At 42.2% G+C, this 15,650-nt stretch overlaps 1 protein-coding gene across 17 annotated transcripts in view; it reads right to left on the bottom strand.

The window, feature by feature from the left end:
- The window catches only part of ablim1b (actin binding LIM protein 1b), a 133,678-nt gene that overhangs the window by 51,785 nt on the left and 66,243 nt on the right, over window positions 1-15,650 (bottom strand). For all 17 annotated transcript variants that reach the window (XM_061233277.1, XM_061233292.1, XM_061233289.1 and 14 more), the window contains one exon: window positions 983-1,166. In XM_061233277.1, the coding sequence (XP_061089261.1) occupies window positions 983-1,166 (184 nt within the window). The remainder of the gene's footprint in view (window positions 1-982; window positions 1,167-15,650) is intronic.

Below are 15,650 nucleotides of genomic sequence, written 5' to 3' on the forward strand. Positions count from 1 at the left end.
ATGCTATCCCTGATTACTTGTTTAATTTCAGCGAAGTGTTCGCACCTGTCTCTAACTATCACTACGTCTTCTAACTATGCAAATGTCTACTCCCTAATCCGGAGCCGTATGTTTTGCATGTTTTGTTTCGTGCATCCAGTCCGCGTTTTCGTCTCCCTCCCGTTATTATGTCATTACCCTATTGTGTTTCCCCACCTGTTGTCCATTTGTTTAGCCCACCTTTTCCTCTGCCCCGCCTAGATTGTCACCTTCCCTCTTGTATTTAAACCTCAGTCTCAGTATGCTTCGTTGTCAGAACGTTGATCTTGATAAGTGCCGATTGTTTGTAAGCCTTGTTATAGAGATTCTTGAAAGACACCCCTTTGCCTTGACTTCGACTTTGCTTTTGCCCTGCTGTACCTTCGCCCTGTGATTTTCTGGATTTTGACCTCTCGCTTGTTTTTTCGACTATTCTTTTGCTTTTCGTTTTTGGCTGTGTTTTGGATCTCTTGGCTTGTGACTACTGACATTAAAACTACTCTTTTGGATTATCCTGTGGTCTGCGTCTGGGTTCCCTGGACCGTACATAACAAAAATAGCAAATGACCATGTGCCCATGTGGGCTGGTAGGTCTTAAGGTGAGGTGGGGTTTGCTGCTATATCGTCCAACACCTGAGTGTTCATAATGGAAACATGTCACATTTGACTGTGCAATGTATTCATATCAAAACAAGTATTATAATGCAAAGCCCTGCAGTAAAATCCAGCTATGCCAGCTTGACCAACTTCAAAATCAAGCTGGTCATAAGCTGATCTAGCTGGATATGAGCTGGTCAACCTGCTAGTGCTGATAGCTTGTCTGAGCCGCTTCAAAACATAGCTTGAGGTGGTCAAACCATGCCAAGCAGAACTGGTCTGAACTGGTCAACTAGATAAATCACATTGAGATGGGAACTGATCTGAAGTGGTCAACCAGCTACCAACAGATTCACGAAGGTCTTACTTGCAGAGGGTACAGACGAAGCAGGTGGGGTGGTAGGTCTTCCCCAGTGCAGTGACCACCTCTCCTTCCACAAAGTCCCCGCAGCCATTACAGCGGGTGCCGTGCATGCGCTGGTAGTCCAGGGTGCACAGGTAGTCTCCGTTCTTCATGAAGAATCCCCCCTGGGCCAGGTCACAGCCACACACTACAGGAGCAGATAGGCTCTGGTTAGCTTCGCTCATAATGTGATGATGCAATTCCAGCAACCCAACGGAGATGGTTCGATCCCATGTGCCTGTGATTCCTTGGTGGATCAGGGCCGCTCTGATCACCTTATTGTTGTACTTTGCCTCAGTTACCTCTTGTGATGTTTGCTTGCCATGAAAAATGCACTTTTGTCACTAAACCTTGACTACAGGAGTCAGCAAAATGACTAAATTGTAACTTGCCGATTGAAAATCAGTTATTAGAACTGAAATGGTGCAGTTCTAATAACAGTGAGTAAGCTCCAAAAACAAAGACAAAATAAAAATAAATATGAATGTCACAATGTCACAATTTAATCAGGCTAAAACCCCAGCATTCACACTGTTCTCCCAACAAGAGGGAAACTAAGGTGTACCACAGTCTTTGGAAATCACTTGTTCTCTTCCTTTCTGAAATACAGCAGAAATCCAATTCTTGACCTAATTTAAGATCTTGTCCTGTTTCATCTGCTGAGAGGAGACTTGAAACATTGCCAGGGTTTGGTTTATCTGGAGAGAAACTTCAGGACAGACGCATAAAGGAATCTGGCTTATCGGAGTTTAGAGAATTATTCCTGTTACCACTAAAGAGAAAACAAAGCTGCCATCTCAGTGTGCATATTTCACACACCAAATCAGTGTTAGACCTGACTGCCAGGGAAAACATATGCACACACATGCACACAAGCATGTATTCACACAGTGTTAATAACACTTTTTTGGATATATTCATTTTGACAAATGCTGCTTGAGGTTGCGTTTTCTTGCTTTAGACCACAAACCCCTGAATGGTTCTATAGCCGCCATTGTAAAGATAGCAGGTCATCATACACCTTCTCTAAATATCAAAAGTATCTGTCAAAATCTGTCTGCCTGGATCAATTGAAAACATAAAAAAACTCTCTCCACAGATGTTCTATTGGATTTAAGCTGGGCTTTGGCAGGGTACTCAAGAGTGGCTTCTGTGAAACCACTCAATAAAGGCCTGATTGAGTGAATCTACAACAAAATAAAGTGTCTAAAACATGAAGGGGTCTGAATACTTTCTGAAGCTACTCTACATCTCCCATGGCTCTGTCTCTACTGAGCCTTGTTAGTGCTGGTCGGTCTATAACATTTTATGATGAAAAATCTAAATCTTCACTTGCCACTACACCAGGAAATATTTTATATGATTCAAACAGGAATATAAAGGGTAGTGTTTTTGTTTCCAATAATTTGTAGTACTCCAAAAGATTTTAAAACATGAACAGACATTGCAGAACATTTTCCCAGCCTTTCTCTTACAGTATCCTGAGGTACCATGCACTAGTGAAAATGCTGTCACTGTGAAACAAACATGAACCCTGATTCTGCAAATGGCAGCCCTCCAACATGAAAGATTGAAAGACACAATCAATAAAGTTGTTTCCTGATCCAATATTTAATGTGCAATGAATAGGGCTACCTGCTTCTACAAACATACTTGAAAATACATGAAATAGAAACGACTTAAATTTTCAAGGTCAGCCCTGAGAAGGAAACATTTTACCCTTGCGTAACCTTCACTCTTGCAGTGAAACATGCTGCCTGTGCAAATTCCGCTGTGGGTGACAATGGAGAGGAGAGAACTTGAATGTGTACTGAGCGTTCGTTGGCTCTCATTAGTAAGGGAGCGGCAGGGGGCTTCCTGCTTTCATCTTCTTCAGACGGAGAGAGAACAATGAGCTTGAGCAATACAGACTGAATCACCACATTCCTACACAATCACCACCACAATCTCCACCATCACCACCACAGTCTCCACTATCACCATCAGCACCACAGTCCCCACTATCACAATCACCACCACAGTCCCCACTATCAAAATCACCACCACCGTCCCCACTCACACCATCACTACCACAATCTCCACTATCACCACCACAGTCTCCACTATCACCATCAGCACCACAGTCCCCACTATCACAATCACCACCACAGTCCCCACTATCATAATCACCACCACCGTCCCCACTCACACCATCACTACCACAATCTTCACTATCACCACCACAGTCCCCACTCACACCACCACCACCACAATCTTCACTATCACCATCACCACCACAGTCTCCACCATCACAATCACCACCACAATCTCCACCATCACCATCACCACCACAATCACCACCATCACCATCACCACAACAGTCCCCACTAACACCACCACTGTCCCCACTATCACAATTACCACCACAGTCTCCACCATCACCAACAGACCCCACTACGACCACCACAGTCTCCACTATCACCAACACCACAGTCGCCACTAACACCATCACCACCACAATCTCCACCATCACCATCACCACAACAGTCTCCACTATCACCATCACCACCACAGTCTCCACTCACAACATCACCACCACAGAACCCATTACGACCACCACAGACCCCATTATAACCACAGTCCCTACTATCACCATCACAATCTCACGTGCATGTATATGTGACCAACACAAATGAGCATGAGCAGTGAGCGAACATGCTGCTCTGTGTGGTGGAATTGGCTTCTATTAGCATTGCTGTCTGTATATATATTCTATACTCTAAGCTAACAAGGTAAAGTGGTAGATACAGAATGCGGTAGATACATATCCCCTGAAAGTATTGGAACAGCAAGGTCAATTTCTTTGTTTTTGCAATACACTGAATACATTTGAGGTTGAGACAAAAAGATGAGCACGAGACAAGAATAGGTGAGAAAATGTATTGGAACAGAGAGTATTAAAGTAAATTAAAGTATATAACATTTCATATTTGTCAGCAATATCCCTTGCTTGCACAAACTGCATCAAGCATGCAACACATTGACATCACCAAACTGTCACCAAACAATCTTCTTTTGTGATGCTTTTCCATGCTTTTACTGCAGCCTTTTAAAGTTTGTTTCTGGGGGTTTTTCCCTTCAATCACATCTTCAGGAGGTCAAATGCATGGTCAATTGGGTTAATATCTGGCTATTGACTTGGCCAGTCTAAAACCTTCCACATCTTGTGGTATAGCCTCTATATAGCTGCTCTCTAAGTCTTCTTCGAACATCTGGGCAACAAGAAACACATGTCACATGTTCCAACACTTTTGCTTACCTAAAAATTGGATGGTCTGATACAAAGGGTGGTATGTTCTAAGTTGTTTAACAAACCTAGATAAAAAATACCAGGAAATAAAAGCTGAAATTTGGATCTGTCATCTCATGTACATCTTTTGACTTCAAACTCAATTGTCTTGTGTATAACAAAAACAAAGGAATTAACCTTGCTGTTAAAATACTTTTGGAGGGGACTGTACATGTGTATGAGCATAACAGTGTGAGAAATTTAACCCCTGCACACTGTGTTCGAAGGGGGAAGTTATGAATACATCAGCCAATCAGAAAAAAAAAAAAAAGAAAAAAAAAACCATTAGTTTGAGACAGTGATTGAGTTACTGCACTTTCATTTATTTAAATTTCAGAGAAGGATTGTAATGATCATTATCAGAGGGAGACTGGACTTGCTTGAGGACTGCTGTATTACACTGCATTACATTTTGTGCTGGTAATAGTTCAGCACCTATTTAGATTTCTTGTTGTTGTGATACATTATTATTTTTATTTTTTTTAATCATATTTTTATCATTATTATTATTAGTAGTAGCTGTAGTAGTACATTGTAATTCTAATCACTGCTAGTGCAATTTGTATATTTAAGTGATATTTTGTCATCTAAGGATGAATAGATTAGAATACTGGATTTAGCTATTAGGAACGTGCCACAACCACTTCCGGTTTCCAAATGGAGGGGGGGCATTAAGTTCTCATGAGTTGGTATGAAAACACAAGTCTGCATTTATTTAATTCCTTCTTCATTCAGTGTTCTTTTACTGTAATGTTTAGTGTCTGGTGTTTACTGGGTTTGGAGGGAGACTTCTAGGCCAGACTGAGCAGAGTGCCACTTTTTGAAGGTCAACATTTCACAGAGTCTGGTGCCTCACAGCTTGTTTAAGGTCACATGATATGCCCCCCTCCTCATCCCCCATGAGCACATAAATCAGTGGCCTGTCCAGGACTGCTTGTTTGCCAATGAGGTGGTGCAGTGGTGATATTTTAGGACTGCATACAATGCAATAGCCCATTGCATGGTTGAATTCAAGGATGGTACAATACACACTCACCGAGCACTTTATTAGGAACATTTTAACTTTATTACACCTACTTATTCATGTGATTATCTAATCAGCCAATTCTGTGGAAGCAGTGCAATGCATATAATCATGTAGATACGGGTCAGGAGCTTCAGATACTGTTCACATCAACCACCAGAATGTGGTTATGTGATTAAGTGACTAGAAACCATGAAATGATTGTTGGTGGCAGATTTGAGTATCTCAGAAACTGCTGATCTCCTGGGATTTTCACGCACACTAGTCTAGAGTTTTCAAAGAATGGTGCAAAAAAACAAAAAAAAAATCCAGTAAGCAGCAGTTCTGCAGACAGAAACGGCTTGTTAATGAGACATCAGAGCAGAATGGCCAGACTGGTCAAAGCTGACAGGAAGGTGACAGTAACACAAATAACCACACATTACAATAGTGGTGTGCAGAAGAGCATCTCTTTTTTTTTCCAATTTTTTCCCCCAGATTTTTCCCTTTTTCTCCCAATTTGGTAGCCAATTGTACCTCGTCTGATTGAATTGGAGGTAGTCGTATTAGATGTACCGCCCATACCCCGTCCCTCGGCGGCCCGAATGAGAGCGACACGCCTTCTTCAAGCTGTCTTGTCTCGTGCCCGTTGCCGTGATTCCGAGGCGCCCGAGGTGCTTATTGTGCGGCGATCTAATAACCCTGCCAAGTCCCTCCCTCTGTAGCAGCGAGCCAATTATTGCTGCCCCATGTGAGCCGGCCAAACTTGGCTTTTGGCAGGATCGAGAATCGAACCCCGGTCCCCGGTGTGCAACTGCAAGAAGAGCATCTCTGAACACACAACACATCATAACTCTAAGTGGATAGGCTACAGCAGTAGAAGTCTAAAAAATAAGTCTAATAAATACCTAATAAAATGCTCGGTCAGTGTATATACTAATTTTAGAGAGCATGCTCTTATCACACCACAGTTTGCAAACGGTACTCAGACTTGAGTGGGCACCTGATTAGCTATTGAGCACTGAGACACTGAAAAAAAGAGTTTCAGCCTTTTAATGAGATTTCAAATCTTATTTCGTTCTCTCAAGTCAAAATTATTAGCTTGTTTTAAGTTCCTTTTTGCTTTACATGTCAAATGTTTTTCCCCTTTGGTAAATCTTTAAATGAGTCAAAATGTGATCTCACTGGCATCTTTTGTAATATTTAGCAAAAATGGTAATAGAAATAACATCTTAAGTATAAATTTAAGACAAAAATACTTTTTGTATTTATATAAGATTTACTTATTTTGGGGGTTTTGCAGTGGAGAGGTCATCCCAGCAGACTGAAATTCTCTCATTCTTGCCAGCTAGTTGGCAATACCACAGTCTTCGACAGGTTTCAATACCAGACCATGAGGCTCATCCACTAAAACAATGCCTCATTATTTACAAAGATAAAACAGACAGCCAACACCGGTGTAGAATTAGCAATGAAGAATCAAAGAGATAGATCCATTCGTCAAGAGTGGACACGCCCCCAAAAATGTTATAATCTCTCCAGCCATAGCCATTTTCAAAATACCAGAAAGCTATTGTGAAAAAACTTTTCACTTTAATTTAATTGCCATGAAGCCTGTGGGTAACAACAGCTAGCAGCATTAGCCTATGAAATAAAATCTTTAACACGACTTCTGCGACGTAATGTTGAAAATGAAACCGAAAGCTTATGATCAACTAGGAAGTCTGGCTAGTCAGTCTACTTTTCATGGTTATGGAACATAATATAGTTGATGTGGGATTTAATAAGATGATGCCAGGGAGTGATACCCTCAGGCTATAGAGCTGGATCATCTATCCACTGTGTAACTGTAAGGACAGCACCTGAGTCCTGTTTGGTTTATTTTTGCCAAAATTCCTCTGCTGGTCTCTAAATATAACGATTGAATAGCATTATTATTCTGTACTAAAATAGCGATTATCTACGATGGCTCCCTATCCAAAACAATGGCAGGTTTGCTTTCCCCCTCGGAAAGCTCCACCGACATGACTATGACATGCTCCCGACTGGATCTGTGCTGGAGCTCAGGTTCCTGTTACTGGGAGAGGCTGTGCCTTCTGTGGTATTTTCATAACTCTCTTTAAGCTGGTGGAGAAGTGCAGAAGGGGACCCCGAAATGTCAGGCCAGTTTAGATGTGATGCCCCATCCCTTTCACAGATAGCTCCCACGCACCCACACACCAGCATTCAGGAAAGTCATACAAGCGTGAAATGCGGCAATTAATTAGCGGGTGAACCAACATCTCCAACCGGAGTTATGCAATCGTTCTATTGCACGAGCCTCTGGGCTCCACTGTCTTCACACACGTGGAGCTATACATGTATCACACTGGACTGGAACACTAATTCAGCCAGTTCAGAGCTACAGAGAACTGAACTGTGCCTTTACCCCGGGAAAGTCGTAGGTTAAACTTCAACAGTAGATGACGTTGTGCCCTGTAACTGTGGTCCTAAGACGAATTATTACGCAATTCCGGCTGTAAAGTATGTCACAGTTATATCAGCAGCACATGGAAAAAAGGGTACAATGTGCAGATGTGCAATGATGAGACTTGCAACAATGGGAGTAGGTCTGCAGTTCTTCCGTTTCTGACACTCTTAAAACAAAGACTTTCCTCTCATCCAGAGGTGGGCAAGGAGGGCCATATTTGCTTCTGGTTTTAATGCCAACTTCTGGAATTATTTACTCAATTAGCCCTAATATTCAACCAGTCTGACATTTTAGCTCCATTCCATTCTAATTGGAGGAAACAAAAACCTGCAAACACCAGCGCTCCAGGTCAGGAACTGCCCACTTCTGCTCTTATCAGATCAAAACAAACTCCAGTCCTCTGCCGATGTGCACCACAAGTGAGTTAATATAGTGGTGAAACAGGATGAAACCAGAACCTGAAGACTGTGACAGGATTTTAATATTGAGTTTGAGAAATCACATTTCTCCATATCAGGATATGGATGCCTCCCATATTTCAGGGCCAGGCTGCATAAGGAACACTACATCACACTGCATATTTAAACAAGTGAACCCAGCAGGCAATAAATATTCTGATATTGTGCAGACATTTTTACAGCCCTCATACTGTAACTGTTCTGTTCATAATGTCATTGTACGATAAAGTAAAGAAAAGCCATTAATTTGTCTTTAAGAGATATTTCCCTGGAAAACATCTAAACAGATACTGTACACTGTATACTCAGTGTACAGTATATCATCACATATATTAATAAAAAAGTTGTTTCTCTCACAAATTTCCAATAAAAGCATACCAAAGCTGCGATTGAACAAAGGAAATCATAGTAAATGCACTTTGGTTCAAGTGAGATCAATGAACATCTGTTAAAATCAATCCTCATTCTATTACTCATGTATTAGTCACCAGTTAAGTCTACTTACCGGAATCTGGAGTCTAATTCAGAACAGGGGTTTGGAGTAGGAGATCGGACCATTGCCGGAATGTTTATAACGCACATCACCTCCTCCCTCAAACTGTCACTGAGACTGCGCCGAGTCTGATACCGACCTCCGCAAAGTCACGGTAATGCTGACAGTGGTGCAACAGCCCACCGGTTCCCACACACAGCCAGGCCCAAGTGTCAGTTACAGGGCTGCGGCCTGCGGGCCTAGCCAAAGTCAAGTCTGAAGCTGAAGTGGCAAGAATGGGGGGTCAAAGAAGGGGGTGGGGGGGTTCAAAGAAGGGTGGAGGGGTCAAAGGAGGGCCGGGCCAGGACTCCACTCCTGGAGGGCCGGTGTGGATGCAGGATTTTGCTGCCACCAGTTACCTTGGATCAATCAGCCAATTACCCATATGCACCATGACCACGATAAAATGCTACAAGACAAGAACATTCATCAGCTGTCTGCTGTCTTGACAAGTATAATCAGGTGTCTTAGTGCTGGGCTAAAACAAAAACCTACACCCACACCCTTTCGCAAGGAGAGAGAGAGAGGCCCTTTTTGACCAAGATTGGACAGCCATACTTTATTGGCAGTGCAAAATCTGAAATGCTGTTCCCTAGGATGCAGAAAGGAAAGTTCTTTCAGGGGGTAAGGGAACACCACCTTGTTGCCATCTCTCATATTTAGGGAAATTTTACAAGGACACGGGGGTCTGCACAATGGGGTATTGTTCAGAAAGAAGGGTCTATGTCCTTGGCGGTGCCAGCCCCACAGGAGCAGTACAGACAGCAAACAGTCTCTCCCCATAGGAACCCCCGCAGTTGCCACGGCAGCGCTGTTCATAAATTAACTGTTTATAGTGAGGTAACCTTCAGTCAATCTGCTGAATAAGGGCACGGCTCTAGCTCTGATACAGGTTCTGATACCATCTTACAAAAGAATTTTGAGGGAGAACCACACATGCCACTGAAGATGGGAACGTTGTATAGCCTATTACACAATTTGGTGTAGTGCAGGGGATATAATAGAGTGATGATAATAATATACCAAATGTATTACTGTCTTTTTATTGCATGAACAATCTCAAAGCGCAGAAAACGAATGATTTGGAATGATAGTAGATGCCAGCTGCACCTACCTGGCTGTTTCCAAATGGAATGCTGAAGTCAGCCAGAAGAACTCTGAAAGCTATATTCATAACTCTTTCCTCCCACGCTACTCTGGCCAGAATATATATTTTTTTATTCCCCACACCCTTCATTTGCATCACCAGCCAGCTAGACAACCTCCACCTACTCACAGCATTAGCACATTCTGAATAACATAGGAGCTAACAAGGGCAACTAGACTAGGTCCAGGTCTAATATGGCACATGAAAAAGAACTGTTATAAATAAATTTGATGAACTCTACAAAATGATGTGATTTGGAGAATGTAGAAGTGAGTTAGTCTAAAGTAAAATTCACATTAGAAATTACAGAGAAAGACAGCCCATTATAATGCAGGGTATACATTGTTAGATCATCTAATGGAATTTAAGATTCTGGACCAAACAGCACTATGCTTGGTTCAGTTCAGTTTACAGTATCTTAAGCCCGGTTGATCTCATATAGTACAAAACTGCCTAAACTTAAGCAGGCTATCCAACTAAATTACAGCTAAAAAGTGATGCAACTAAATGAAAACAGTAGCTTTAAACACAGAGAAACAGGATGTCCTGGGACAGGTGATAGGACAGGCACCACACAAACAACACTCACTCTGACACATTAATGGCAGATCTATTATCTCCACTCTTGTCAGTACCACAGTGTTCAGGTCCCTACTGCTGATATCACCCACAATGTGGAGCTAATTCAGCAAGAGCCTTGACACGGTATGAAACAGAGCTAAGTCTGCCGCATTCCACGCCCACAACCCACCCACAACCCTCTCTGTATCTACCTGTTCAACCAACAATCTTATCTGTTTCTATATCTGGAGACAAGTGTCCCTCTTGCACTGTTATTTAACAAAAGCACCTGCTGCCAACATGCCAGATAAATGAAATGTATTTCATTGTGAGCAACAAATTACCATCGTTTTCATTTATTGCCAAGTGCTCAATCTAATCCACCATTCTCATATTCCAAATATCAATATCATCTATTTTGGAGAAGGAGAAGGAGAATTATCAGAATTGTTCCACACATTATCTCTGCATTGCTGAATAGGGTGTTCTGGTTCGGATAAACCCCAAATCACAATCACCATCATCTGCAGCAGTGACATCATCGTATCCCAATCACCATCATCTGCAGCAGTGACATCATCGTAACCCAATCACCATCATCTGCAGCAGTGACATCAGTATCATTAACTTGAGCACAAACTCTGACTTCAAATCAATGACACAGCTCTGCTCCACAGTGCCTACCACTGCGTGATGCATGTCACCTAACAGCCTACTGGTAAATGTGCTTGGCTGACAGACAACTTGGAGCTCTGCCTGCAAAAAACACCACCAGGGACTTTTAAAAACATAGGGATATTCCACTGACGATTAACGGTTTATATTTTTCTCTGCAGTAATCTCTGTGGCTCAGAGGGCTGACCTCACAGGAAGTTACCTTGCCTCCATTTCCTGCTGATAAGAAACATTTAAAAAACTCTGCTTCTGAATGTCCCACCATTGTGATGAAGTTTCCTTCAATTCAGCACTTAACCTTGCAATGAAGAGATGGAATGAGGTGGCTAATCTAAACCTTGGCTCTCAGAACAATCACAACACCAGTCTTCTTTCATCACACGACAATGCGGTAATGGAACACTTTCTTTTTATAGCTAACTGGCCATTTCAGAAGAAAAGCTCTTCTGGGGACATAGTAATAGCCTTGGAAGCTTTTCCGTCAGACAGGAAATTAAGCTCTCGTCGGAGCATGTGAATAGCTATCCCCTAATTATTGGTATTCATATGCAGGCCCTGCACTGCACACATATGCAAGCCTCAAGATGAGACAGATGGATATATTTAGACTGTACTTTTTATTTTTGCCACCGGCTTTTCATTTAAGAACTCATACAGTATTGCCCTTTCAACACAGAGAGCTCAGCGGCTAAATCCACAGATTTCTGATGGGTTATATGATGCCATGGTCTTCTCTGATCCCTCACGTGGTCATACAGACAAAATAAATCACAAATAACAATCCATCTGCACAGATGCACAAAGGGCAACCAAGGGTTATGCAGCATTCCATGTGTATAGATCACATTGATAAGTGAATAAGCTCTGGGGCTTCACTGGTCAGTTGTGTCACCCTGTATGACTCTGCAGGCCATTGTAGAAAACTGAAGTCACTGTTATTTGCAGAAGCACCTTGGGGTGATGCCTTCTTTGTGACAGTGCATCATCTTGCTAGTAGTATCCATTTGAAAAAGGGTAGACTGTGGCCATAAATGGATGCACATGGTCAGCAACAATGCTGAGGTATGCTTTCACTATGGCATTTGAAGGGAAGGGTAAATTCCTCAGCTCAACACATTCAAACAATAGTCACTTGGTATTAAGATGCCTAAGGTGGGCCAAGAAAACATTTCTTACACCATTACATTATCATATCCAGCCTGTACTGTTAACACAAGGCAGGATGGATCCATGGATTGATGCTGCTTATGCCAAATTCTAACCCTACTATCTGCATGTCACAGCAGAAATTGAGATTTGTTGGACCAGTCAACGTTTTTTCAAATCTTCAGTCATCCGCTTTTGGTGCCCACCCACTGTAGCAGAATATTTGTGAACCCTGGAGAAACTAGTCCAGTCCAACAAAGGTCTGATGTCATTCTCCAGCTCAGCGTTATATCACATATCATGGGCCTGTACTTTGACCTCATCGCACTCTGACAGCTCGTGTTAGCTTAACTCAGACGGCCAGGGATTGTGATGCGTATCACCGCTCCCTCCCACCCCATCCCCATGGAAGAAGCCTATTTCAGTCTTTACAGCTCATTAACAATAACTGCAAAAAGGGCCAGATAAAATAGCAGGCTGCTAGCGAGAAAGTCAGGAAGCGACAGAAACAGAGCGAGAAGAGAATGCAAGGAGAGAGAGAGGGCAACCAAGAGGGAGAAAGTGAGAGAGAGAGAGACCAGAGATATGGAGGCCTGTTATACTGAGTTAACATAACAGTTGCTGCTGTAGCTCCCTAAAGCTATATCCATATATGTAGACCGAGGCCTCTAATAACTCTGTAGTAGTAGGGTGCGAGCAGTATGCTTCACCTAAGCAGAGCTTTCCAGGAACCACGTGTTTACTTTCCACAGGTCAGACAGGCTGTGACCTTCAGCCATGCCAAGGATGATTGATGTACCCACAGCCAAGACCCCACCCACCTCCTGCTCTCCCGGTTCCGCACCAAACCCCCAAAGGAAACGCTCCCAACATTCTACACATTTGGCAGAACCGCTATCATATTTACCTGTAGAATATCTGGATATATTGCCTGATAAAGACCGGTGAGGTTCTTATCATGACGTCACACCAGGACATTGGCCCACACCCAGACGGAACTACAGTATGTGGCTCCAGTTTAGATTCTAAAGTCTGATTTACACACCCATGCGACGTGTTGTATGGCAAGAATGAAAGTGTCGCACAACGTTTTGGATTTAGTATACTTCGGCAAGGGTCTGTGATGAGGGTTCTATTGTCTGTATGGTAAAGAGACGTCAAACTCCTGACAGTTTGACAGTTACTCCTGACAGCCAAACTCCTGACAGTTTGTTTACATTTTTACAAACAAGAAGCGTCCATGACAATGACTTTCGGTGTTCCATCCATGCTGTCCAAGAAGCATTGCATGAGAAAGTATGATGTTGTCCACACCATAACAAAATTCTATAGGTGCACGACACTGAGGAAAAAGTGTGGCATGACACTTTTTTCTGTTGAAAATGCGGTATTTTTACCAAGTATAAATCAGGCTTCACTTTCTGTACTCAGCGATGTGTTCAGCCTGGGGACACCTGTTTTCCCAACATTTCAGTTATTTTCCAGAGAGAACATTCAATAACGTTCCCGGATTAAAGCCCCTGCGGACCAGCGTTTCAGACTGAGTGGGGTGTAATGACGCTCCCCCTCTGCAGTTCTCACATCACTGAGGGATGACTCAGAGGGAGACAATACATTCATCAGTGTCCAGGGAGACTCCTTTCACTGAAAGCAATGGATCTGGGACACAGAATGGGGAAAGAGTTCTTTACTGATGGAACTGATGGCAGCATGTTTCAGACTTGTCCCTCCATTTTAGGGGACCAAAAGTAATTGGACAGTAGGCTTCTCAGCTGTTTCTCATTAGTCAGGTGTATTCAATTGCTTTCTTAGTGCTGGTATAAGAAAGCTTTCAGCATATAGTCTTGATTCTAGGCTTTTGATTGCCTTTGGAGTGTTTTTGGTGTTTGTGAACATGAGGACCAGAGTTGCGCCAATGACAGTCAAGGAAGCCATATGAGAAATAAGAAAAGCATATTTACGTAAAACAGCCATTTCTTTCAATCATTCATAAGCAGGTATAAGACAATTTAATTCAGGTGGTTGAGTCCAATGAGATTGTGAACATTTGTTAATATGATTTTTATAACATCATCACTAATCCTTCATAAAGCATTGCATGTGGTTGTAAATGATTCGTACCAATTGTATCTGCTTGTAAAGGCGATCGATGCACACGCTCAATATGGAACAGGAAGTGTTTCACTGTGCAAACAATTAATCCAAGACAAAGGTCACTGGGAAGACGAGAGAGGTGGTTCTGGCCATAAAACGACAGTCACGTTAAAGGGGTGTGTGAGGAAGGAAGCTATTCAACAAAGCAAAGCAAATAAGCCCCGAATGGATGACACAACAAGACGTGGCGACTATCTGACCTCAGTTCTTAGAACCCGAGCTAAAGGAGTGCTAGGCCAAGATTAGCTGAAATGTTCATCCGAGGTAACGCTAAGAACTGGACAGGGTCAGGCCACTGTAAAACGCAGGGGAGACACAGAAGACCTTAAATGGTCGTGTTCGATCACCCATTATCACACAACCATGGTGACAAAACCAGATACAACCTGACTGAAAACAGTTCTGTCTGTGCCTAAAACAGCATTGACCTGTAGTAACTCCAAGGGAGAGGACCAGACAGTGTGAGCGGTCGGATAAATAGATTCAGCTGTAAAAGACTATTCCGCTTAAGTTTTCTTGAAAAGATGTTTCATTTCCCAAGAGGAAAAACTGCCAAACAACTCAATCAAAATACAATGAATTTCTCCTTCAAACCTCTTATCACTGTGACTTTTTAGTTCTTATATCCAATACCCAGGATATTATTTATGTTCCCTCTTAAACCAAACACATATATTGACATGTGCAGATTTCTAAAGCGAGGTCATTCTCCTAATTTCTGCATTTTAAGGCATACTTGCTACATTGTGGAATAGACATCACAATAATACTAATATGTACAATGATAATATGTATTATAATAATGCTAATGTGTGTGAGACAAAGGAACTGAGAACAGAAAAAAAACCTTCAGGTTTTGAGGAGAGTACATGGATTCAACCATGATAACAAATACAGGTAATGGTAGGTACACATCACCTTTCCAACCCTGTCGGCCTGGTCCACGGTAAATCAACAGAGGAATACAGTAACAGTACAATTTTATAAATAAAAAGGCAGCACAATTGCAGTACAGAATACATACAGTATATAGTGCTTTCCCATTCCCAACTATTTCTAGTAGTGTACCATTGCATGATATCTATATATGCATCTATATATAGTATACTCCATGGCATAAAGGATGTCAACCTCACTTTATTATAACCATAAAAATGC

This window comes from Conger conger, chromosome 2, assembly GCF_963514075.1.
Source record: "Conger conger chromosome 2, fConCon1.1, whole genome shotgun sequence".
In the NCBI taxonomy this organism is placed as follows: domain Eukaryota; kingdom Metazoa; phylum Chordata; class Actinopteri; order Anguilliformes; family Congridae; genus Conger; species Conger conger.